Below are 27597 nucleotides of genomic sequence, written 5' to 3' on the forward strand. Positions count from 1 at the left end.
ATTGCCTACGCAGCTTGTGTACTCACTGTGTGCGATGAGACTTGCAATTTCTGAGACCAGTCAAAATTGTGCGCGAGGGGCCGATGTTCCCCGATGCTACCGATGTATACGCAGGACTGCGAGGTATTACGGATGTGAGAAAGCAGTAGTGGGCGCCTCTATGCTGGCTGAACTGTAGCAGACATTAACATAATTTTAGCAGATGCATTGCATGCGATTACGCTGCTGCGATTGCCCAGTTATGATCCGTGCTGAATCAGGCCCTATATGTACAATATATTGGCACTAGTTTTCTAGTGTTGTGGGTGCATAATGTATTTATGGGGATGTAGTCACAATGTCGATATTTACAATGTCGACATTCATGTCGCCATCACAATGTCAACAGCTATGATGTCAAAATTATTGAAATATTGACATTAAACATGTCAGAATCTGAACAACTGTGACATTCTCTCAATGTTGGCATTCAGCACAGACTGGTGGTGGAAGGTTAGGGTTAGGCTATGGGAGTGGAGGGTTATGGTGAGGCACTAGGGAGAAGGTTAGAGTTGGGCACTAGGGAGAGGGTTAGGCCATGGAAGCAGAGGGTTAGGGTTAGGCACTAGGGAGAGGGCTAGTCTATGGGAGCGGAGGGTAAGGTTTAGGCACTGGGGAGAGGGTTAGTCTATGGGAGCCGAGGGTTAAGGTTAGGCACTAGTGAGAAGGTTAGGGTTAGGTACTAGGGAGAGGGTTAGTCTATGGGAGCGGAGGGTTAGGGTTAGGTACTAGGGAGAGGGTTATGTTATGGAACAGAGGGTTAGGCACTAGGGGGAGGGTTAAGCTATGGAAGCAGAGGGTTAGGCACTAGGGAGAGGGTTAGTCTATGGGAGCGGAGGATTAGGTTTACGCACTAGGGAGAGGGTTAGTCTATGGGAGCGGAGGGTTAGGCACTAGGGAGAAGGTTATGCAATGGAAGCAGAGGGTTAGGCACTAGGGAGAGGGTTAGTCTATGGGAGTGGAGGGTTAGGTTTAGGCACTAAGGAGATGGTTAGTCTATGGGAGCCGAGGGTTAGGGTTAGGCACTAGGGAGAAGGTTAGGGTTAGGCACTAGGGAGAGGGTTAGGCTATGGGAGCGAAGGGTTAGGCACTAGGGAGAGGTTTAGGGATAGGCTACGGGAGGGGAGGGTTAGGGTTGGGAACTAGGGGGAGGGTAAGTGCTTAGTATTAGTCATACATCCTGACATCACCGCCAGACCTGGAAGACATCTCTGCAGCTGATGTACCAGGTTAAGTCACCACTCGACCACCAGGGACGTTTTGTCGACATTCTAAACACATCGACATTTCATCAGTGTTGACATGATGAATGTTGATGTGGTCAATGTCAACATGCTGCATGTCGACATTCTCATGTCAACAAGATATATCGCACTATATTTATGTATAATGTAAGTACACCACACCACTGCAAATCCTATTCATTATTCCATATTCTTATTTCTGACTGAAGGTGGGTACACATTAGACATATCTTCAAAATCCAAAGATATAAAGCGTATCCACAACGGCGCTTGCAGTGAGTTCTATATACATAGGTGATTCCTATACCAGTCACCCAGAAATAGGTATATATTAAGGCAGGTGACGCAGATACCTGGAGGACTGCTGAGGGTATTTAGCTTGGGAGTATCCGGAAAGGCTGGTACAGGGTGCCGGCACTTGTTCCACACCTGGAGGGATTACCATCTACCCAGTTACTGTCCTAGAAGCAAGTCCACACCAGGAGGATCCCACAAGTGTGGTGGATATATGCTTTTATGTTTTTTATTTCATGTGAGTGCATTATAATAAAATTGTGAAGGTTTTGAAGGCTATATTGCACTATTGGTTTGCGATTCCTTGTGCTTATTAATGGATTTGAGAATATGGCTGAATTATCCTAGAAGCAAACTTCCATCAGAATGATCCCACATGTGGTGGCTACAGTATATGCTTGATATATTTTTACCTTTGTGAGTGTGTTTTATTAACTAATTAAAACCAATTTAGAGGCAATATTACACTATTGTTTGTGATCTCTTATGTTTACTTTTTAAGAGCATCATCATGAACAAAAATTTTCCACAAAATACGGAGAATTAAATTGGTCCTTATAAGGAGAACAGCAAAACTTTCTTTAGTACTCTGAAGAGTAAAGGCGGCTATCTACTACCAGATCTGAAAATGACTTCACGATTACGACATTGTAATCGTGTAGTCGTTTGTCAGTTGTGTGATGAGCCTGCACTGAACGAGCAGACGTTCAGTGCAGGGTCATCAATCATCTGGAAACATGCTGAACCTGACGATATCGTTGACCAGCAAGTTGGAGAGATCATAGATGTCTAAACGACCAGCGGGCACACGCAATGCTGGTCGTTTTAGACATTTTTGTAATAGATTTGCAAACGATTGAACGATCAAATGATCGTTATCGTTCAACCGTTCATAAAAATTGCTAAGTGAATACCCCCCTTAAGACTTTTCCATAAATATATACCTATTTCTGGGTGACTGGTATAGGAATCACCTTTGTATGTAGAGCTCACTGCAAGCTCATACGCTTTATATCTTTGGACACTTGTATAAGGGGTTTTGTTGGTATGGTATGTCACAGGCTGCTATGGTGTGTTTCTGCTATTTATATAGATCCTCTTTTTTTATATCTTCAAAATCGGCTAATCCGTACCCACTATGTCGGGCCATACGCGCTCTCATTGGTTGTCAGCCACATTGTCAGGTCTACATGCAGCTCAATTTGATAATGCGACTGAAGACCCCATGCAGTGAGATGCGCCTGGTTCCGACATATTGGGCGGTCGGGCACCGGATCGTTTAATGTGTACCAGCCACCCGATATGTTGGCACGCCGCCCATGCCGTCGTCCATTGCATCAATGGGTACACACATCCTTTAGTGTGTACCCAGCTTAAGGTGGAGATTTATTAAATCTTGGAGAGAGATGAAGTGGAGAGAAATAAAGTACCAACCAATCAGCTTCTAGCTGTCTTTTTTCTAGCACAGCCTGTATAATGAAGGTTAGAAGCTTATTGGCTGGTACATTATCAAATCTACTTATCCTGCTGTTCTATGCTTCTATCTGATCACTTATATTACTGGCACATACAGGGTGTTTCACTCGCTATTGGCCCCCAAGTTTTTCTTAACTTTTAAAGTAAATTACGTAATTTAGTGAAATGTGACACAGACATACCTTGGTGTATGAGAAACATGAGGAAGTCATAGCAAGTGTTGAAAGTGTTCACCATTACCGTCCAGGCAAGCTGTCCACGCATGTGCAAAGTGAAGGCCATCTGTTCATCAGTGAGGATAGAAGTTGCTGTGGCTCCCGCTTTGATTTTGGCCTGTGCTGCAGACCCACCTCTGGAGCCACCACTGCTAGTCAGAAGGTATTCCTGCTTCTGACAGTGGTGTTGTGTACTGAGGCGTCCACATTCACTGTATCTGTGTGTTACATGGCTATATGAATCTTTATCGACTTAGTTTTCCAGTACGTCTGGACAATAAATACATGATGGTCAGCTGTGTACCGGTTCATATACGTAACGCACAGACACGAGGTGAGGCCAAATTTCACTAAATTACATCAATTACTTTAAAAGTTCTAAGAAAAACTTTGGGGCCAATAGCGAGTGAAACTCCCTGTATTACTAGATCTAAGTACACTGGTATAACACTGCATTCTGCACCATTATTAACAACTTACCATGACAAGGTAAAGCCTGTTGGATTTACATACTTTCTATGGCTTCTGCTAAAAGGCTTTGAAGAGATAGTAATCAGCCTAATGTATCTTGGTCAGATTACTATCTAGCACAGGTTAGTCCACATTTCAAGTTATTTTACAATGTCTGGTCTGATGGAAGAAGACAGTAAAATTACATATTTTTTCAGTTAAATATCTGACATTCGCGAAGTGTGAAAAATATGTGCTCCAGGCAATCTGTTATGGAGGTCCAGCTAATTCAGAATTTACATTAAAAAACTTTCCAAAAGGATGGCTTTTAACCAAGATGTCACTGGCTTTTAACCAAGATGTCACTTGGACCAAGATTTTGATGTGATTCAATTGTAAATATCATAGTGACATTCTATTATTAGTAATACAAAACTTCACAATTTTACAAATGATTAAACAATGTAATTTGTAATGAAGCCAGGACAGAGCCAGCATTCTTCCTGCGCTGGGACCACTGTTTCTAACTGTAAGCAATTCAAGCACCCTCGTTGTTTCTCACCTGCCAGAGCTGGGTGCACAGGGCCTGTCCCATTTAGGTTCTTCACAGGGAGAGCTGGCACACTGAAGGAAGATACATAACACATTCAGGGTTGCTGAATCAAAATAACAGTCTCTATACAACCAGAAAAATATCAGTTGTGTTTCAGCAGACAATTAAGTATCCCTAAAACATGGAATTAGTTTCCACGTTTTGCAATTTAAGAATTAGAAAATAACTAAAATCCGCACTGCATTATACACAACTGGCTGTCTACGAGTACTGCCTATGACTTCATCGGTGAACTTTGGTTAAGATGCAGTCTTAAGACCCCCATACATCAGCAATCTGAAAACCACAATTGAACAATTTGCAGATTTACTGCCTGATGTTATGTTTTCCCAATCTAGCAATCTGCGCCCATACATTACAGATCTTTTTCAGTGATTTGCAGATTGATTGCAGCAAACACAGATCTGCCAATCTTGAAAGGTCCATCATTTTACTAGCAAATCTGCTGATCATGTCCATACACTAGCAATCTACAGCCCCAATCCATCTGTGAAATCCAACATGTTGGACAATCTGATTTAACAATTCCAAACACTTTTTGGGTGCAATCTGTAATCCGTGAAGCCCATACATTGCAGATTTGTATACACAATCATCTGCAAATTGCAGAATTGCCACAAACAATTGCTGATGTATGGGGGACTTTAGAAGCATCATATACACACATGTAAAATAGTGCAAATCTGTAACCTTACTTTCACTCACCTCACATGTAATATTATCTTCATGAGGAGTCAGTGTATACACCAGTAAGACTTGCTGCATATGTTTATTGGCAGAAGTCCACACTGAAACGCCTGAGCTGGATATATACCTGTGTGTGATTGTCTAACCCCCCTTAATGTGACATTAGACAATGCGTAAAGCCAGCTTCCTGACAAAGACACCACCTGCTCACCCCATTGATAACAAGGATTATGTGAGATTAAGGATCCCAGACACGTAAGGGATACACACAGCAATATATATATATGTGTTTATATATATATATATATATATATATATATACCTAAATGGCGGCACTCCGGTAATAAATAGATGCAAATAGGCAGGTACAGTATGCTTTTCAACGTTTCGATGTATTTAATTCATCGTCTTCAGGATGCCATATATATATATGAGGCAGGGACTGATGTGAATGGCCAAATATTCTCTGTAAAGCGCTGCGGAATATATCTGCACTATATAAATAACTGTTCATAAATAAATATATATATATATACATATATATATATATATATGTGCAAAAAACAGCGTCACTCACAGGACTTGTAAAGAAGATTCCAGACTCCCAAGGTCAAGTTCAACGTTTCAGTCAAACGACTTTTATCAAGAACCTAGGTTCCTGATAAAAGTTGTTTGACTGAAACGTTGAACTTGACCTTGGGAGTCTGGAATCTTCTTTACAAGTACTGTGAGTGCCGCTGTTTTTTGCATGTGCACATTTTGGCCTGTTTGGACCATCAGAGGGCACCCAGGCATTTGTATGTTATTTAACCTGTGGGCAGCCGGCGTTATTTTGAGATATATACAGTCAGGTCCATAAATATTGGGACATTGACAGAATTTTCAGATTTTGGCCTCTATTCACCACCACAATGGTTTTTAAATGAAACAAACAAGATGTGCTTTAACTGCAGACTTTCAGATTTAATTTGAGGGTAATTACATCCAAATCGGGTGAACGGTGTAGGAATTACAACAGTTTCAATATGCGCCTCCCACTTTTTAAGGGGCCAAAAGTAATGGGACTATCAACTCAAAAGCTATTTCATGGACAAGTGTGGGCTATTCCCTCGTTATTTCATTATCAATTAAGCAGGTAAAAGGTCTGGAATTGATTCTAGGTGTGACATTTGCATTTGGAATCAGTTGCTGTCAACTCCCAATATGAGATCCAAAGAGCTGTCACTATCAGTGAAGCAAGCCATCATTAGGCTGAAAAATCAAAACAAACCCATCAGAGAGATAGCAAAAACATTAGGTGGTGGCCAAATCAACTGTTTGGAACATTCTTAAAAAGAAAGAACGCATCGGAGAGCTCAGCAACACCAAAAGACCCGGAAGACCATGGAAAACAACTGTGGTGGATGACAAAAGAATTATTTCTCTGGTGAAGAAAAACCCCTTCACGACAGTTGGCCAAATCAAGAACACTCTCCAGGAGGTAGATGTATATGTGTCAAAGTCAACAATGAAGAGAAGAGTTCACAAGAGTGAATATAGAGGGTTCACCACAAGATGCAAACCATTGGTGAGCCACAAAAACAGGAAGACCAGATTAGAGTTTGCCAAACAACATCTAAAAAAGCCATTACAGTTCTGGAACAACATTCTATGGACAGATGAGACAAAGATCAACTTGTACCAGAGTGATGGGAAGAGAAGAGAAGGAAAGGAACTGCTCATGATCCAAAACATACCACCTCATCAGTGAAGCATGGTGGTGGTAATGTCATGGCGTGGGCATGTATGGCTGCCAATGGAACTGGTTCCCTTGTATTTATTGATGATGTGACTGCTGACAAAAGCAGCAGAATGAATTCTGAAGTGTTTCGGGCAATATTATATGCTCATATTCAGTCAAATGCTTCAGAACTCATTGGACGGCACTTCACAGTGCAGATGGACAATGACCCGAAGCATACTGCAAAAGCAATCAAAGAGTTTTTTAAGGCTAAAAAGTGGAATGTTATGCAATGGCCAAGTCAATCCCCTGACCTGAATCCGATTGAGCATGCATTTCACTTGATGAAGACAAAACTGAAGGGAAAATGCCCCAAGAACAAGCAGAAACTGAAGACATTTGCAGTAGAGGCCTGGCAGAGCATCACCAGGGATGAAACCCAGCGTCTAGTGATGTCTATGCGTTCCAGACTTCAGGCTGTAATTGCCTGCAAAGGATTTGCAACAAAGTATTAAAAAGTGAATGTTAGATTTAGGATTGTTTAGTTTGTCCCATTACTTTTGGCCCCTTAAAAAGTGGGAGGAACATATAGAAACCGTTGTAATTCCTACACCGTTCACCTGATTTGGATGTAATTACCCTCAAATTAAATCTGAAAGTCTGCAGTTAAATCACATCTTGTTTGTTTCATTTCAAAGCCATTGTGGTGGTGAATAGAGGCCAAAATCAGAAAATTCTGTCAATGTCCCAATATTTATGGACCTGACTGTATATATATATATATATATATATATATATATATATATATATATATATATATCTAGGCCAGGGTCATCTATTTTCAAAGTATTCAGAAGGACACAATGCCATTTACTGAATTGCAGTGACTTCTTGTCCTAAGGGGTATGTAAATGATAATCTCTGTCACTCCTGACAATGTAACACAGACAAAAGTAATATACTTTAAAGGAATCAATTTCCGCTAAACAATGCATTGGTAATTGCAACCACAATGCCTGGCTGTTGAGAATCAAGAATAACAAGTTCTATATTTGTGATCTATGTACTCACTGCACTGCATAATGCAACATAGCATGACCTAAAACTATCACACATGATCGTAATATAATGTTATTGCATTTTAAATCTTCATCTTCAGGACATCAGGGCCATTTGAGAAGTGCCAGCACAGCACAAGAGACCCTAAGTGCCATCTGACATAAAAACAAATTTATATTTAAATACTCCTTGCCTAATTTTAAGGGACGAGATGTGTTAAGCAAAATGGTTTCCACAGTAGAGAGAGCATGTCAGTTAATAGACACGGTAGGAAGGTGTGTTCCCCATCACTGTGAGGCATGTACATTTATGCTACGAAATATAAGTGTGTGATTTTGTTGTGTGGGTGATAGTTGAAATGAGTGAAGCCGGATACTGACATTTGCATTATTATCTTTTATTATTATCTTTTATATTTAATCCTTAAATACTAATGTGAAATACTGGCTTCCCTTGCTCTTCAACACTCACCCACATAATAAAATCTCATCCCATATTTTTTACATTTTGAGGTGTGACATAGTTTTCACAGCAACATACAGAGGAAAAACAGAGTAACACTGAAACTTGCCATATTATAGATACATAGAGAATTATTGACACTTGGAGGTCCACAAACAACTAGTGTTGAAACACTCATTAATTCATGGTTCTTTTTAACTGTTTTTTTTTATATAAAGTCACTTATATGTAATAGATGTTCTAAAATATTTTTATATGTGGAATTTATATTAAATAATATTTGTATTTGACATAAGTATTGGAGTCCTGACTGATATTTTCTGCCATCTCACAATATCATTAAGATAAGAGCAGAGATACTTCTATCTTCATATTATAGATACAGTAAATGTCAGCTGACATATCTTAGGAACAACACAGAGCAATAAACCAACAAACTAGGTAGAGTGCTGACATGGGCTGTATCTTGACAGATAAGCAGAAATGAGTCACATGCAGGGGAAGACAGTTATTATTAATATCCTTTATTTATATAGTGTCACAAGGGCTCCTCAGCGCCTTACAAAGTACATAGAGAGAAACAGTATGCACAAAACAAGAAGAAAGTGACTTACAGTACAGAACATTGCAGGGCATGACCATGGTTTCTAAACATTGCTGCAACAGCAGTCATAATATTCATAATGCTCAAATATACCGCAGGGTGGCAGAGCCTGAGGGTTAGGTGCTGTTGCAGGCAGTGGGGGAAGAAATGATGATATAAGTGAGGGGAGATAAAGCTCATGAGGGAAGAGGACCCTGCCCGTGAGAGCTTACAGACTAAACGTCAGTATTCAATGAGCCTCTACCCAATGAAGGTTGAGAACAGAGTCGCTGAATGGGACTAGACAATAACGAGATTTCTCCAGTGGCGCCTTTGTTGTCTGTTAATAACGCCGCCATCATAGCCAACTATGGTGGCAAAGACTTTAGGGACTCAGGGCCTGATTCAGCAAGGATCGCTGTAGCAAAGATGCACGCAATTGGTTGCTTAATTCGCACTGCGCATGCGTATGCATCGCAGTGCACATGCGCGAACCAGCAATTGCGATGGGAAATGCATTTGCAGAGGCTACGCAGTCCCTGAGCACATTGATTGACAGGAAGTGCCGTTTGTGGGTGATGACTGGGGGGGTGGTCGGGCGCAGGCGTGCCAGTGCATTGCAATGCCGTTGCAGGGGCGTGCATAAATTATCCACTGCAATACCATACGCAGCATGAGGACTCATAGTGTGCGCTGAAATAAGCAATTCCCGAGTGAGGTCTGACCTGCCTTAACTGTGTGTATGGGTCCGATGTTACTCGATGTTACCGATTATTTTGCTATATTGTACAAGTATACGGATGTGTGTAAGGGGAAGTGGGCGTCCTTATGGTAAGCTGAATCGCAATGTGATTGCAAACTTTTGCATTTCACCACTAATAATAGCAACTGCAGTGCGTGCGTTGTAGCATAATAGCGATCCTTGCTGAATCAAGCCCTTAGTACTAAGCTTGCCCAGTAGCACATAGCCTACCAGTCCTGCTGCCAGCTCTTGATATTTGCACTCATGTGCTGTCAATCCAGAATGAAATCTCGCAGCTTTGCCAGATATTGCGCAATGTAGTGACCTGGAGCCATTACGTATCACATATGCTCTAGACTGATGCAATACAGGAAGGGCAGAGAGACCAGAGTGGTGATTAGTGTTCATTCTAGCACCCTGCACCTGTTAAATTAAAACCTGTGCAGTTCCTCTTTCCTGTCTGAGGTGTCGCTCTCTGCTCTGATGCTTCTAGCACACAAACTGCCAAATCTCAGCAGTTTGTTGCATCATGTGAGTGTACTAGAAGCACCAAACCAGAGAGCGACACCTAAGGCAGGAAAGAGGAACTGCACAGGTTGTGACAGGTGCAGGGAGCTAGAATTAAGACTAGGGGCCCAATTCAGACCCGGACGCTAAGAAGCGTTCACTCGTAGCTGCCGATGGTTCACATTGTGCGAATGCGTATGCATCGCAGTGCGTGTGCGCGAACCACTGCGAATGATCGGGAAGCGTTCGCTCGCCCAGCATAGACAGCCCAGCTGAATGAGTGACAGGTCAAGCCGTTTGTGGGTGGTAACAGGGGCAGGTCACTAGAAAAGGAGGAGTAGAGTTGCGAACGCAGGCGTGTCAGGGCGTCTTAACGCCGTTTCAGAGGTGTGTATAATTAACAGGCAGCGTCATAGTACACGTCACCTGGTTGTATTTCACACTGAAGTACTCGCAGTGCTTGCAGAAGGGTATAGTCAACCTCAGACGCTGCGAATGCACCCGATGGTACCCGATGTACCGATGGTTACATACACTTCCTGGAGATGACGTGCGCAAGTGGGGAGGCTGGTGGGCATCTGCATACACAAAGCGATCACACGCCAAGACATAGCGGGCGTGCTTATGCCTTGCCGTGCGTTTGCCTGCCTTGCCGTCACATAGCAGAATTTGCATACTCTGAGAACGAGCATAGGCATCTAGCGAGCGGGTCTGAATCGAGACCTAGGTGACATCATAACACCTCTCTGTGACTCCCTATTTAGTACCATTCAGCTCTAAGACATCCTGCATTTTGCGATATGCAGGTTTTCTCTTAGCACTGAGAAAATGGCAATGTTAGTACTAACAAGGACAGAAGGCCCTGTCTGTAAGTGCTGCTTACATACTAAGAGGTACATTTGCATGAAAAAGTTTGGATGTCTATGGTCATACTGCATATTTCACTGACTCTGTAGAGCAGTGTTTGCAACTCAAAATTCTAGTCCCCAGAGAACCCTAACAGTGCATGTTTTCCAAAATCTGTTCAGGAGCACAGCTTGTGATTCTGGGCCTGATTCAGCAAGGGCCGCATGTGAGAGATTGCACGAGTATATGCTATTCAATGCATACGTACGGCATCCGCAGCACAAGGATGCAGACGCTCAGCAATGCATAGTGCCGCCTAACTCCCTTTACTCAATGCTCAATCAGTACGCAGGATAGCGCAAACATCGGTAACATCGAGAACCATCGGACCCAGATGCACAATAGAGGATGACCTGACCTGGCACAGGATTTTGGGCACTTAACGCGTGCATCGAGTTGTCTGGCTGCGTATGCCGCCGCACTACCTTAATTATGCACTCCCCTATAACGGCGTCCCAACGCACAGGTATGCCTGTGTATGCCCAACCACCCTCCGTCACCACCAACAAATGGCGCTTCCTGTCAATCAATATCGAAAGGGTCTGCGTACACACTGCGTGTAGCCTGTGTACCCTTACCTGCTCGCACTGGCTAGTTCAACCACACACAGGCCCTGATTCAGACCCGCTCTCTACTGCAGGCAGCTCGCAGGGTCTGTGGGCATGTTTTTATTTATTTTTTGTCTGGATCTCCCACAGCTTGTGTGAGCGGGCAGGAGGCCGGCACGATAATCGCGACCATCGACCTTGCGACCAGACCCTGTGGTAGGATCTCGGCTACCGCAAGGCCGGGTGAACTTCCTTCTATAATAGAGCAGGAAGTCCACTACTGACATCAGTAGTGATGTCAGTAGGGCCTCCCACAAACGGCAGGCGTTCCTAAGGGAACGCCTCCGTTTGTGCAGCCACCTCCCCAACCCACCTAGAAAACGAGGAGAGCTGCCATTCACCATCAACAGCCGCCCCGTCTTGTAGCGAGCCCTGTAGCGACTGAGCTGCAGTCGCTGGACGGGGCTCACGCATGCGCATGCCGGATGCAGCGCATGCGTAGTGGGGTAACATCAAGCCGCTTGCGAGCGCTGTGCACTTGCGAGCGGCTCTGAATTAGGCCCACAGTGCGATGCATACGCATGCACAGTGCGAAAACATCAGCCAGGAGTGTACGAATTCTCATCTGCGTTCCTTGCTGAATCAGCCCGTCTGTGAGGAGACCTGGAAAAGATGCACTGTTACCTGGGGACACTGCTCTAAAGGGTACAAACTTAAATATATGTTTCCACAGTTACTATTTGCTGAATTTAGATAATTGATAAAAAATAAAAGTGAATCTGCAATAGATTAGTAGCCCCATCAGTCAATATTTCTAAACAGCTCCTTTTGTAAAAATATTTTTGTAAACAGCACTGTACTGTGGAGCACTATTTTGGAGTCAGCTAAATGTCTGCAAATAAATAGTAATAGTACCATGCAGAGGTTATTCAATTTAGCGTGCAATGGGCGGGTAAAAGGAAATGCATTTTTGCAGGTGGATGAAACAATGTAAAAACAAATTGAAATACTACACATACAGAACTGGTTTTACAATGAGGACAAAGTGAATAATACGGAAATAACCATGTATAGGGCAAAATTTACTGTGTTGTGGTTTCTAAACCCTGGCAGTTTGGTTTTTAAATTACACCAAAAACCGCTGCTTAGTGATTTTAGCCCTAGCCCTGTTCTACTCTATTCTAAAATGTGTTTTGACGGCGGTTTTGCAGCAGTTCTGGCCTTAGTAAATCTGTGGATAGCAAAACAGCTGCTAAACTGCCACAAGACCGCCAGGGTTTAGAACCCGCCGCTTAGTAAATTTTGCCTATATAGACTTGCCATATCATCTTTGTCAGGACACATGTGAATTACGCAGGCTCTGTGGCTGATTAAAACTAGGTGAAATGGAGACTTGAAGTCAGACAGCCACAGAATCATATGTGTCCTGAATTAAAGGGGATGATATGGCAAGCCGGAATGGGATTGAAATACCGGCGGCTAAATCCAGACAGCGGATGCCCGGCAGGATTAAGCTCCCGACTGGTGGAGGTAAGTACCTTAACCCTCCCCTGTCCCCCCCTAACCCTAACTTCCCCCCTGGTGCCTATCCCTAACCCCCTCTTACTGCTCCCTAAACCTAACCCTCCTGGGGGGGTGCATAACCCGAATCTCTCCCTGGGGGTGTCTAACCTTAATCCTCCCCCCTAGGGGTGCCTAGACCTAATCTCCCCCCCCAAACCTAACCCCGCTAGACTCCCTAATCCTAACCCTCCCCCCTGAGGCTAACGCTAAGGGCACCCGGGTCTTACCTTCGTGCGGGCTGGTGTCCTCGGCGTTCCGCTGTCGGGATTAAAATAGGCATCAGTATTTCCATGCCCATCTTAAATCCCTTGCTGGGATTACGATGTCGGGATTGAGACCGGCGGAACTACATCCCGGCAAGCCTAACCATATGTAGTATATTCCTATAATACTGTAATATCAAGCTACTTTGATGACATCCACCACAATCATACTACATATTATGCTACAGACCTCTATCGGCACCAAAGTTTATACAGAATGTGGTAATAATATTACTGTTAAACTACAACATCCTGGTCTTATGAAATAATGTACATGTGATCTAGTGCAGAAAATAAACCATTCACATTTCAAAACAGTGCAGCTGCTTTACAGCAATATGACAATTCTGTTTTATGTCAATGCAAATCTGTGCTGCTCTTAGATAATAACAATAAGTGAACATCTGGTTCTAATAAGCTTAAAACTTAGAACAAATATCTTTGCAGGAAACTATATAGGAACAGTATTAAACACATGGAAAAGTGGTGTAAGAATGTGGATCTCCCACCAGAGACCAGAGGTACAGTATTGTCCCCTGTAAGTGTCCCTGCAGTGGCAGTACAGCAAATGGTCCCTGACATACTAGGAAACAAATAACAAGATATTGTTCTACCTTACATGTGTAAGGTGAGTCCGTATTAGTTAAAGGTACTCGGGTAAGATTATTTGGTTATTTATTTTTTCAAACAACTACAATGGCAAGTCATGGTAAGTTCTTTGTCATGTTGCATATGAAGATGGGCCTGATTCATAGGTGGACACAGGTCACACAGCAGCTGTGGCTTCGGATGCAGCTAGAGTGCGAAAACATGTAAAAGCAGCATAAGACGCTGTATGGTTTTGTGATCCACTGCTGCGTCTGAAGATGCAGCATCGGATCATCTTTGTGAACATCGGTCATCTGAGTAACCTTCCGGTTACTCAGGATGATCGTAGTTCTCACTCTGCCGGGGCCAGTGAAGCTGCGTCAGAAGATGCACACCTACAAAATGGGCCAACATGCCTATCACCGGGCCCTACAGCTGCAGCATCAGCCCTGACCGCTAGCCAGCCTAGGCTGGGGTGCCCTGGAGAGGGAGACCCCTTTATTGGAGGGGTCTCCAACTCCCCAGGGATCCCTGGCCTGGGCTGGCTAGTGGCTGGCTGGCTGATGCTGCGGCTGGGGGGCCCGGTGATAGGGCTCCCCTGGCTGTGGCATCAGTCCCCCGTTAGAAAGGGTCCAGGGCTGGTTCTGTGAATTACAAGGAGACCCTACGCAAATTTTTCCCTGTAATTCCAGAACCAGCACTGATTCCCATAGCCCAGTGCTGGTTGTACTAAGTAGAGGGAGACCCTATGCAATTTTTTCCCTGTACTTAGTCAACCAGAACTGGGATTGCAAAGTCCGGGGCTGGTTCTGTTTTTGGGGGGGACCTCACGTCTTTTTTTTTACTTTTAACTCTTTATTTACTTTTTACAATCAGATACATGCAGGCATCTCACTGATGTCTGCATGTATCTGTGTGAGAACGAACTGCTCATGCTGAAAGTGAAAGCATGAAGCAATTCTATGCTGTCAGGGATTTGCAGTTCGGTTTGAAGTGTGATTTGCCATTCGATTTGTACATGAACATGTCAAATCGAACTGCAAATCACTGTTCAAAACTGAATCAAATCGAATTTGTTTTGCAAATCGCAAAACAAATCGAACTATAGTAAATCTAGTGAAAAAACGGTTTTGACACAATTCGATTTGAGAAGAGCTAAATCACTCCTCAAATCGACCATCAAATCGACCTTTGATAAATGCGGAGAGATCCAGAGCCTATGCTTTTGATTGGCTTTGAACCGTCTTTTATCTTGCCAGTGTTTTTCACTTATTAGGACCTCCTTATATCACCTTTGTTACAGTCTCTTTTGATTTTATTTGCTACCACAGGGGCAGATTCATTGTACAGTGTGGCCATTCCATTGGCTATGGTTACAGGTTACTTTTAGAGCAGGCCCCCATTTATTAATGATCACTATTGGATCTGGACATGACATTACCGCCCATGGTCGTACTGCAATATGCGATCATAGCGGCCGGATGTATCATCCAGGATATGCAGGTACACGGGCTCTCCGGGCTCCCGTTCCTGGGATGTGCCCGGAGAGATGCCGGTCAGTTCCGGGGCTGCTGCGTGTGCGCATTCACACTGACTGCACATAGACAGCCGCCATTGCCGAGGAAGGTTCCAGAGGAACCCTTCACAGGCTAATTAGCAACGGTGTAGCCCATAGGCTACAGCGGATAACGCCATCTTCAGATGGAGTTATCTGCAGGGGCCAATATCTGGAATGTTGATAAATTTGGGAGTATCACATACCCTTTAGAAACCTATGGGGGAAGCAGCTGCCCGCGGGAATGGAGGGATCACAATACCTGCTGCGGTCCCTCCTTCATACATCCGGGGGATACTAAATATTTGTGGTTAACCCCAAAAACAGGTGTTTACGGAGATTATACCTCAAATATACAATGGTAAATGGGCCCCTATATCACCTTTATTACAGTCTCTTTTGATTTTATTTGCTACCACAGGGACAGATTCAGTGTATTGGCTATGGTTACAGGTTACTTTTAGAGGGCATGATCTTGGCATCCTTTCTTTTTATTGTTCTTGAATAATTTCAGTTGTGCTGCCGTCCTGTGGCATATAATTGTGCAGTTGTGATGACCTTCAATCTCTCCTCAGGAGTTTCTTTGCCCTCCTACACTGTATACTTCTTGGACTCTACTCCCTGGGCCTGATTCAACAGCGGACGCAAATGCAATCGTAACTGCAATCACCTACGGATCGCAGTTGCTAAAATATGCTAAAACCTGCCAAAGCACAGCCGACATAAACAAGCCCACTGCTGCTTTCTCATATCCGTCCAATCTCGCTCTTCTGCATAAACATCGGTACCATCAATGTACATCGTGCAGTCACACAGCATTATTCAACAAGTCTGACCAGTTGCAAACACTGCAAGTCTCTTCGCACCAGAGAGTGATCATACTGCGTATGCAATCGCAGTGGCTAATTTATGCACGCCCATGAAATGGCGTTTAAACGGAAAAACACCCGCGTTTTACGACCCCCCCATCACCATCCGTAAACACTGACAGCGATGGATTCTTCTGTGTATCCATAATCGCAATGCAATCGCTGCGCACGTATAGTGCGGCTTATACGCATGTGCAGTGGCAAGCAATCGCTTGATCTGCATATGTAATCACCATGGTGTAAGCTGATGAATCAGGCCCTCTGTCCCATGACAGTAAACAGCTGCCTTTTTTTTTTTTACTTGCCACTCTCTTCAAGTCAGTTCATTTTCATTAGGCCTGTAAGGCTTCATCCAGGGAATGTAGTTAATAGACCAGCGGACTACATGCCGCAGGTCTATATTCCGACAACCAAAGCCCGACAGGGGACTTAAGATAGGCACCACTAAGGAAGGGTTAGAGTTAGGGCGGGGAGAGGGGTAGGGATAGGGTACTTACCTGCCCTGCCGGGATCCTCTCCCTTCGGGCTGCGGCGCCGGGACTTCATACCCATTACTCATCCAGAACTGATGGATTTTATTACAGTTTAGACTGCCCCTAATTAAGAATAACCTCTATGGAATGTTGTTGTCAATCTTTATCATAAGGTCGGTTTGGGAGCGATGACCAAATGTATTTTAGGCCAGTGGTGTAACTATAAATTTCGCTCCCCCCTGCCAAAAAAGCTTCTGGCACCCCCCCCCTCCCATGGCAGTTTGTTAAAACTAAGTTTACATTATTTGTCATTTTTCCTCCTTATAGTAATAATGCCCCTTACACATTATGCCACACACCGTAATGCCCATTATACAATATGCCACACACATTAATTCCCCTTACACATTATGCCACGAACTGTAATGCCCATTACTCATTATGCCACATACAATTATGCCCCTGACACCAATTTATGCCCTAATGTAAGGCTTCTATTTACTTTTAAATTACCTGCTCGTTGTCAGTAGTCTCATACTTGTTGTCAGGGGTTTTATGCTCTGGGTTCCATGCTCGTTGCCACGGGTTTCACGCTATGGGTTTCCATGCTCATTGTCAGGGGTCTATGGCCCTGATTCAGAGACGCTCGCTATTTGCGAGCGATCGCTCTGAATCAGGGCGGATTTTTATAAATTAAAAATCTGCCTCCAGGCAGCTCGCATAGCTGTGGGTGACCACCCACAGCTTTTGCGAGCGGCCTGGCGATGGTCGCGATTATCGCGACCATCGGGGCTTGTGACAAGACCCATGTGGTAGGGTCTCGGTTTCCACAAGCCCGAGTGAACTTCCTGCAAGGAGGGAGTGAACTTCCTGCAGGACGCTCGCAAGCGGGTCGATGTTCCCCCACTGCGCATGCGCACGACGGAGGGAGCTCCGTCATGCGCATGCACGAGACCCGGCGAGCGACGGGCTCTCCATCGCTCCAGGTCTCGCACCAAAGGGGGCGTGCTGTCGATGTTGATTGACAGCACGCCCCCTTTGGTGGGCGTGCCGGGGGCGTGCCTGCCAGACGGAGGCGTTCCCATGGGAATGCCTACCGTCTGAAGCCGGCCCCACTGACATCACTAGTGATGTCAGTGGGAGTGATTTTGGCTCTGATAGAGCCAAAATCACTCCAGGGCTTGCGGCAGCGAGACCCTACCGCAGGGTCTCCGTCGCAAGCCCGATGGTCGCGATGGTCAAGACCATCGCGACCATCATCATGGACGCTCGCATATGCTGTGGGTGGTCACCCACAGCTATGCGAGCGGCCAGGAGGCTGCTCCATTTTCATGGAGGAGGGCACTGATTCAGAGCGAGCGCTCTGGTCAGAGCGTTCGGCTCTGAATCAGGCCCTATGATCCCTATGGCTACATGCAAATTTTTCACAAAAGTATTAGTGTGTTTTCCATAACACATAGATCTTACTAACTGCCTTGGGGCTTATTTACATTTAAATGTAAATCAATTTTAGGACACACCCCTCACTTGTAGCAGTACACACCCATTTTACCGCTGTGCTCGTTGGTGATGCTTTCACAATCTCCCTGAAATGCTTTTTCAAATGTAGGAAAGTATGCACTCACATCTCCCCACATGCCACTCAGACTTCACCACATGCCAGTCACACCAACCCCCATTATCTTAACTGTCACTCAGACCTCTCCACATGCCTCCACATGTCACTAAAACCTCTCTATATGCAACTCACACTTTGCCACATGCCCCCACTCATGTGTAATACACATCCTAAGAAAGACTAAAGTCACAGCCGGCAGAGGAAACAGAGAGAGAATACAGTGCATCCGGAAAGTATTCACAGCGCTTCACTTTTTCCACATTTTGTTATGTTACAGCCTTATTCCAAAATTGAATAAATTAATTTTTGTCCTCAAAATTCTACACACAATATTCTATAATGACAACATGTAAAAATTTTTGTTTGACATTTTTGAAAATTTAATAAAAAACAAAACACTAAGAAATCACATGTACATAAGTATTCACAGACTTTGTTCAATACTTTGTTGATGCACCTTTGGCAGCAATTACAGCCATAAGTCTTTTTGAATATGATGCCATAAGCTTGGCACACCTATCTTTGGGCAGTTTCATCCATTCCTCTTTCCAGCACCTCTCAAGCTCCATCAGGTTGGGTGGGAAGTGTCGGTGCACATCCATTTTCAGTTTTCTCCAGAGATGTTCAATCAGATTCAAGTCTGTGCTCTGGCTGGGCCGCTCAAGGACATTCACAGAGTTGTCCTGAAGCCACTCCTTTGATATCTTGGCTGTGTGCTTAGGGTCGTTGTCCTGCTGAAAGATGAACCGTCGCCCCAGTCTGAGGTCAAGAGCGCTCTGGAGCAGGTTTTCATCCAGGATGTCTCTGTACATTGCTGCATTCATCTTTCCCTCTATCCTGACTAGTCTCCCAGTTCCTGCCGCTGAAAAACAGTCCCACAGCATGATGCTGCCACCACCATGCTTCACTGTAGGGATGGTATTGGCCTAGTGATGAGCGGTGCCTGGTTTCCTCCAAACATAACGCCTGGCATTCATGCCAAAGAGTTCAATCTAGGTCTCATCAGACCAGAGAATTTTGTTTCTCATCGTCTGAGAGTCCTTCAGGTGCATTTTGGCAAACTCCAGGCGGGCTGCCATGTGCTTTTTACTAAGGAATGGCTTCCGTCTGGCACTCTACCATACAGGCCTGATTGGTGGATTGCTCGTGAGATGGTTGTCCTTCTGGAAGGTTCTCCTCTCTCCACAGAGGAATGCTGTAGCTCTGACAGAGTGTCCATCGGGTTCTTGGTCACCTCCCTGACTGGGGCCCTTCTCCCCCGATCGCTCAGTTTATACGGCCGGCCAACTCTAGGGAGAGTCCTGGTGGTTCCGAACTTCTTCCATTTAAGGATGACGGAGGCCACTGTGCTCATTGGGACCTTCAAAGCAGCAGATATTTTTCTACACCCTTCCCCAGATTTGTGTCTTGTGACAATCCTGTCTCGGTGGTCTACAGACAATTCCTTCAACTTCATGCTTGGTTTATGCTCTGACATGCACTGTCAAGTGTGGGACCTTACATAGACAGGTGTATGCCTTTCAAAATCATGTGCAAACAACTGAATTTACCACAGGTAGAATCCAATTAAGTTGTAGGAACATCTCAAGGATGATCAATGGAAACAGGATGCACCTGAGCTCAATTTTGAGCTTCATGGCAAAGGCTGTGAATAGTATGTACATGTGATTTCTTAGTTTTTTTTAATTAAATTTGCAAAAAAAGTTTTTACACGTTGTCATTATGGGGTATTGTGTGTAGAATTTTGAGGACGAAAATTAATTTATTCCACTTTGGAATAAGGCTGTAACATAACAAAATGTGGATAAAGTGAAGCGCTGTGAATACTTTCCGGATGCACTGTACATTGCACTCCCTGCTCCATTTGGTCTGATGTGATGTGTGACCTTCCTGCATTGACCACACAAGATCACGTAATGTGGAAGCCATCTAGTACCATTCAGAAATATTTTATATATTATATGAAATGTGGTATAAAACAAATATAAAGTAATTAAGAGAAAAGTCCAAAGCAGGGACATAGAGCTGGGAGAAGGGTCACTAGGCAGCTGTAGTTTATTCTTATAGAAATCACAGGTAATTTATAATAGTGGGTATTTGAGGCAACTGTTACTTGCACTGTACCTGGGACCTTTGATTGTATTACTAAGTGTCCAGATCTTCTCTTGTGCCAACTTCATTTTCTCCTTAAGCTTTATTGCATAATGAAAGTACTGTTACTTTAAATGTTCTAACTGCTGCTATTCTGCCTGAGGGTCCTTATTATCACTTAGTGCTTCAGCTGAATTGCTTTTCTCAAGATAAGTGATGAACTGCTTGGTTTTCTTTAAAAATAACATACTGTAGCACATTTCCTCTTCCTTAGACACCTCATCTAGTAGATCATCAATCAGCCTCCTGATATGGTAGGAGGTTTTCCCTTTCACAATTCTTTCTTCTGACACTTGCAAAAATTGACAGGTTTTGATCATATTATCTGCTGTCATATGTGTTACTCATCTGCTGATGTCATCCTGCATACATTCCTCATCCATGATTAACTTTTTAGCTTGCAGCACCAGTTTTTTTTAATGTGGCAATCAATCGGTGTCACTTTTACTCCAAGTGCTGAGTTCTGGGGCTATATTTACTAAAGTGCGGGTTTTTAAAAGTGGAGTTGTTACCCATAGCAACCAATTAGATTCTAACTATTATCTTCTAGAAGGTTCTAGATAAATGTTAAGTAGAATCCGATTGGTTGCTATGGGCAACATCTCCACTTCTAAAAACCCGCACTTTAGTAAATATACCCCCTACTCTCTTATGTGCACACTGATAGATATATCATGGATACACACATATATATATATATATATATCCTATAGATTGTAAGCTTGCAAGCAGGGCCCTCTTACCTCTATGTCTGTCTGTTATTACCCTGTTTTGTTCTATCAATGTTTCCAATTGTAAAGCGCAACGGAATATGCTGCGCTATATAAGAAAATCCATAGTGCATTGCCTAGGGTGTACACCTGATATGTCTGTGAACGATGTCGTTCACAGACATATCCGATCTCCAGATGAGCGTTATATCTGAAAGATATATCGGCCATCTGCTGGTGTTAATGGGCGACCCGCCGATCGCCCGTACACATGCTGCAGGGACCCGGCAGTGATTGACAGCTCAATAACGACCCGTAGACCTATCTGACAATTCCGGTGATTCAAGTATCTGGTCCCATTACGGTGTTCCAGCAGTCAGGTCCCATTCCGTTGATTCCAGCATTCCGGTTCCATTCCGTTGATTCCAGTATCCGGTCCCATTCCGGTTTTACAGTAGTCCGGTCCCATTCCGGTTCTACATCATTCCGGTCTCAGCATTTCAGTTCCATTCCGGTTCAGTGTATTCCAGTCCTAGACCAGCCCAGAGCTACTCCGGGTTCCACTTGATCCAGTTCCCATCTGGTGTTAGCCCAGTTGAAATGATTGAAGCTATCTTTCATCTTGTCTACCTGCACCTGTGTGCATCAAGTATCTCCACTCTGGTTCCAACTAAGACTTCTCAATACATTCCACCATTCCTAGTCTAGTCCATGAGCAGAAACTACATTAGGCCGACCAACTCTCAGCCGCTCGCCAGAGATCCCACTCCAGCCAGAGACTCAAGTCGGGGTTCACAAACAAATGCAAACGTGACACTCTCAAAAGAGAGCCATGAACATTGGGTAGCATTAACCCATTAACGTTCTTTGGGGTTGTATCTCTTCCAACCTTCTAAGTAGAATACTTTGCCACTAGAGACTCTAGAATTCAGGATGTGACTATCTCAAAATAATTTTTATCCACAAGAAGGAAAAGGATTTTTTGCAAAAAAAAACCTATTGAAAAATATATCTGCAGTGCATTAGAATAGATAGTTGTAATGAAGAAGGTAATTTGAGACAAAATAACACAGCATTGATTTGTAGGGACCAATTAAATGTGGAGTGAATTTCGGGGAAGATATTTTTCAATTATTATTCCTGGTAGAATACTGAACTTTTGTATCCTGATCTTAGTCAAGGGACAGGCTTACAGTGTTTATTGGCTAGTTACTTTTGATAGGAAGAAGCTTTGCTAACATACTTACAAACCTATCAAAATGGTTGGAATTTCACCCAAAATTGGGTGTTCCTATGTGGGGTTTGGTTGGGCGAGTTTAGGACAGATCTGGAGAGTGTCTTATTATGCCTTGATTTTGCATGGCTAAATTTTTGTGGTTTGTGTTTTTGCTTTCATGTACTTTTTTACCAGATACTAGTAACATTTGTTATGATGTAATTGGCTGCTGGTACACCAGAGGAAGTAGGGAATGGATCTGAGTTTTGAATGCGCACCATACAGTAGCATAAAAAAGTTTTTGCCCGCTCCTGATTTATTCTACTTTTGCATATCTGTCACTCTTGTTTGTTTCAGATCTTCAAATAAAGCTGAATATGAGACAACCTGAGTAAACACAAAATACTGATTTTTATTGATCATTTCATTTATTCAATGAAAAAAAGTTATCCAACTATGCGAAAAATTTACTCCCCCCTCCAAACGTTATAAGTGGTTGTGCCACCTTTAGCAGCGGCAACCAAACACGATAACTGGAGATCAGTCTTTTACATAACTGTGAAGGAATTTTGTCACACTCTTATCTGCAGAATTCTTAATTCAGCCACATTGGAGGGTTTTTGAGTATGAACTGTCTGTTTAATGTTCTGCCACAGCATCTCAAATGGATTCAAGTCAGGACTTCGACAAGGCCACTCGAAAATCTTAATTTTGTTAGTTTTGAGCCACTCAGAGGTGGACTTGCTCTTGTACTTCAGATCACTGTCATACTGCATAACCCAACTGCACATGGGCATCAGATCAGGTACTGATGACTGGACTCTCCCTTAGAATTTTATGGCAGAGAGTATAATTTATAATTCCATCAATCATGGCAAGTCGCCCAAATCCTGAAACAGCAAAGCATCACCACACCATCAGAATATCACCATCATGTTTGACTGTTGGTATGATGTTCTTATTGCGAAATGCTGTATAAACTTTTATGCCAGATGTAACAGGACCCACATCTTCCAAAGAGTTAAATGTTTGACTCATTAGTCCACAGAACATTGCCCCAAAAAAGCTTGGGGTTTGTCAATGTGTTTTTTTGGCATATGTGGGACAGGCCTTTATCTTGTATGTGGTAAGCAATGCTCCCTACGGTGGAATCATGAACGCTGACATTAACTTATGCAAACACGGGGCTAAATGTAATAGACTGCGAGCCATCGCCGCTACGGGAATACATGTGAGCATGCCGGTATTTTTAAAGCAGCAAGCATGTTCAAGGCTAAACCAAACTGGTTTAGCCTTTAACATGCTTGCTGCTTTAAAAATACGGGCATACTCACATGTATTCCAGCAGTTCCCAAGGTCTGCAGTTCCTTATATGTTTGTCTGCGTTCTTTTGTGACTTCCTGGATGAGTCATTGAAGCACTCTTGGAAGAGTTTTGGTAGGTTGACCACTCCTGGGAAGATTCACCACTATTTCAAGTGTTCTCCTTTTGAAGATAATAGCTCTCACTATTGTTCGCTGGAGTCCCAGAGTATTAGAAATGGATATATAACAATTTCCAGATGGATATATTTAAATAACTTTCTTTCTCATCTCTTCTGGAATTTCTTTTGATCGCGGCATACTGTGCTCCTTGCTGAACCCTTGTAGCCAACTTAACATTGTTTGAAAGGTTCTGTTTTAGTGATGTTTAGATTCAACAGAGCTGGCAGTAACCAAGCTTGATTGTGTCTAGTGTAAGTGAAACCAATTCAATTAAGTTTGGTTCATTGGTTGAATGAATAACTAAGGGGGCTTTTACTATTACACACAGGGGCAGTTTATACTGGATAACATTTTTCCTTCAATAAATGAAATGATCACTTCATTTTAAAACCTGCATTTTGTACCCAGGTTAACTTTGTCTTATATTCAATTTTGTTTGAAGATCAGAAACAAATAAATGTGACAAATTAGCAAAGATAGAAGAAATTAGGAAAGTGGAACAATATTTTTTATTTTACGCCACTATATACCGCGTTTTACTGGTGGAATCATGAGTGTTATATAGTGCACAAACTCCATCCATAGGAGTAAATCAGACCAGTTATCCTGATGTATAGAAATAAAGGACATTAAATATTGCCCCAGAATTTACTTATGTCTTTGGGAGAATTCATTCCTAATCCTAAGCAATGTGCTGTCGCAATGTTCGGCTGCGCACATCATTTGATAATGCAGTGTCATGGCTAATTTTCCTGCGCACCTTTATGGGGAAAATGATCGATGTCACTGGACATAAGGGAACTGATCCTGAGTTGGACGCAGAAGCCACACACAGCAGCATCTATTGGCGGTTGCCCATCTGCGACTTTATGCAAATGCCACTACAAACGTTTTCCCTTGTGTACATCTGTGCAGAGAATGTAAGGACTGAGATGCCCACTTTCAGCACCTGTACATGCAGTAATACCAATTGGTATGTCATTATACGCCACCATAAGTCGCACCAGCCCTATGACAGGTGCAGTTTCTCCATCTGACTATGGCCTCCTATGTCTGCAGCACTGCAGTTGTGTACTCAGCTGCTCTCACTGACACGCCTGAGGCACCATCTTAACGGACCATTTTTGCATGCATTCCTAGCCTCCTCCGTGTCACCACTCATGGACGCATATCGCTTTTCCACAACATTCTGATACCAGACTTTTTGATTGCAACAGCGCCATTGTGCGTGCACTCTGTGTATTGCATGTGCCATGTGGATTTTATAGACATTTTGGTGCATGCGCAGTTGTAAAAAAAATCGTTCAACTACAGGAACATCGGTTATAGCTTGTGTGCGGATCCTCTTTCACTTGAGCATTCTGGAAGAACTCATGACCATCACTTAGAATTAAATTCTTCTCCTCCGCAGCCTGGCTGTTTGTGGATGACTTGCAAAAAAATAATTGATTTAAGAGAATTTGGTGAACTACTGTACCTCACAATCCAAGACTTTTTGTGTGAGATCCCATGAAGATGTCCTTGATGAAGGTTAAGGCAAGGGTTTATGCAGAAGGAAGACTTTTCTTATGAATAAAACAAGACATTGGAAAAAAAAGAAGTATCTAGACCAAGATAGCAAAAAACCTTTAAAATTTTTTAAATTAGACTTCTGGTTCCGGACCTGACATGACCGGTCACTGATCAGAGCGGCTCCGCTACCACCCAACTTACCTCTCTTACAAGGCTTATTATTAGCCTCTTTGCAGCCGCATCCCGCCGCCTTAGCCTCAGGTGCAGTGTTGGGCGTCTATGGGAAAGATCCTCATGCCGCCTATACCCAGAAAAAACCAAAGGCAGTGCACTGATCGCCGCATGCTGGAGTCATACATGGCGCCGATTTCCGCGGGTACTACTCCTGCTCCCCCGGAGTCTAATACTAGCTCTGATGAGAGCTCCACGCACGCAGGTAACACAGATACTGCCATCTCGCAACCTGCAACATGCCGGGAGATTCCCTCAGATCATGCCACTTCCCCCCACTCCTCTAACGCTGCAGACTATGCTACAGATGACGCGCCTGTTCCATACAGTGCCCTGGTCCATGCTGTGAGAGAAGCAATGGGACCTTTATTGCAGTCTCAAACTGTTGACATTAAAGAGCAAATCTCCCAGCTATCCTATAGAGTTTCACTTAATGAACACAGATTGGGAGAGATATTTCACGACGTTGCCAACCTTAAAAAATCTGTGGGAGAAGTGGAAAAGTCGCGCCACCACCTCTGGAATAATATAGATGACCTTGAAAACAGGTCGAGGCGAAACAACCTTCATTTAGGTGGCCTCCCTGAATCAGTGAAAGGGCTTGGGCTATACGATTTCATCTGTAACACTCTTCCTGTATTACTAAATATTCAGGACTCATGTCATGGATTAATTATAGAATGCGCACACAGGATTGGCCCTCAACGCTCAGACGAGGTAGCCGGCCCGCGTGTGGTCATTTTCAGATACCTCAACTATCTCCACAAAAAGGCATTATGGTCAGCATCCAAAAAGCTAAAAACCCTGGTCTGGAATTCCCACAAGCTATTTATTTTCCAGGACTACTCCGCAGATCTGTCAAGGGCCTGGAAAAATTTTCTGCCTTGTGCATTAAGTTTGCTTTGCTCTACCCTGCTCATCTACGTCTATACAATGGAATGTCTTTTATGGACTTCACCTCTGTGGCCGACGCTGAAGCCTTTTTGCAAGGAAAAGATCAAGAGAAACGATCCTCATCCCAAGATGACGGAGATTGACTTTCATCTCCTTGGCTCCTTATAAAGTGACTCCGTAAACCCCTACACTTTGTACTTGCCTCAGTCTCCCTGCGACAGATCGTATAGGTTTCATAAAAGCATTTTTACAGGCAATTTAAATTGAAGCATAATAACCAAGTGACCATATACAATATATAACGTTAAATGTTTATAGTGCTATGGGGGAGGAGATGCAGGGTTTATGAAATGGGGCTAGATAGATGCTCACACAAGATTTATAGTTTTTAAATAATTGTATGTTTAGAGGTGTACGCCTGTATACTCATTTAAGAAAAGCATGTTTACATATAGATGAATTCCACTCAACTTTTGCATTGATTGCTCACTATGTTCTGTATTTAATATTTTAGACTTTAATGGCGGGGCGGACATGCTGTACTTGTTGTTATCTTTGTGTAATAAGTCAGGATTGGTTAGGGGCTCAAACCTCTTCGTTATGTTAAGATATATCTCTGATTTATATCTAGGAAGTCCATATCGCGATTGGTGCAGTTTTGCTCTGGTTGTGATGCTCCAAAAAGTAATGTTGCTGATTTTGCAAATGTTTGGTGTTATATCCAATATTTTGAATGTTCTTTTCCATGTAAGATTGATGTTTCCCCAGTCTAAGTCTTTCCCTCCCCCCCGGTTTTTTCCCTGCTCGTTTTTGCTTTTGATCCGATGGAGAATTTTCGACCTGCTTCTTTATGTACTAGTTTATGGGAATGGAATGTAGGATAGGCTCCTGGAATATTGGAGTATTCAACTCCCCCCAGAAGAGG

General features: G+C 43.4%; 1 protein-coding gene across 4 annotated transcripts in view; it reads right to left on the reverse strand.

The window, feature by feature from the left end:
- The window catches only part of DTX1 (deltex E3 ubiquitin ligase 1), a 67958-nt gene that overhangs the window by 11293 nt on the left and 29068 nt on the right, over nucleotides 1–27597 (reverse strand). For all 4 annotated transcript variants that reach the window (XM_088443498.1, XM_088443496.1, XM_088443499.1 and 1 more), the window contains exon 4: nucleotides 4281–4342. In XM_088443498.1, coding sequence (XP_088299624.1) covers nucleotides 4281–4342 — 62 coding nt within the window. The remainder of the gene's footprint in view (nucleotides 1–4280; nucleotides 4343–27597) is intronic.

Source organism: Taudactylus pleione, unplaced genomic scaffold (assembly GCF_031769625.1).
Source record: "Taudactylus pleione unplaced genomic scaffold, aTauple2 ptg000330l, whole genome shotgun sequence".
NCBI lineage: Eukaryota > Metazoa > Chordata > Amphibia > Anura > Myobatrachidae > Taudactylus > Taudactylus pleione.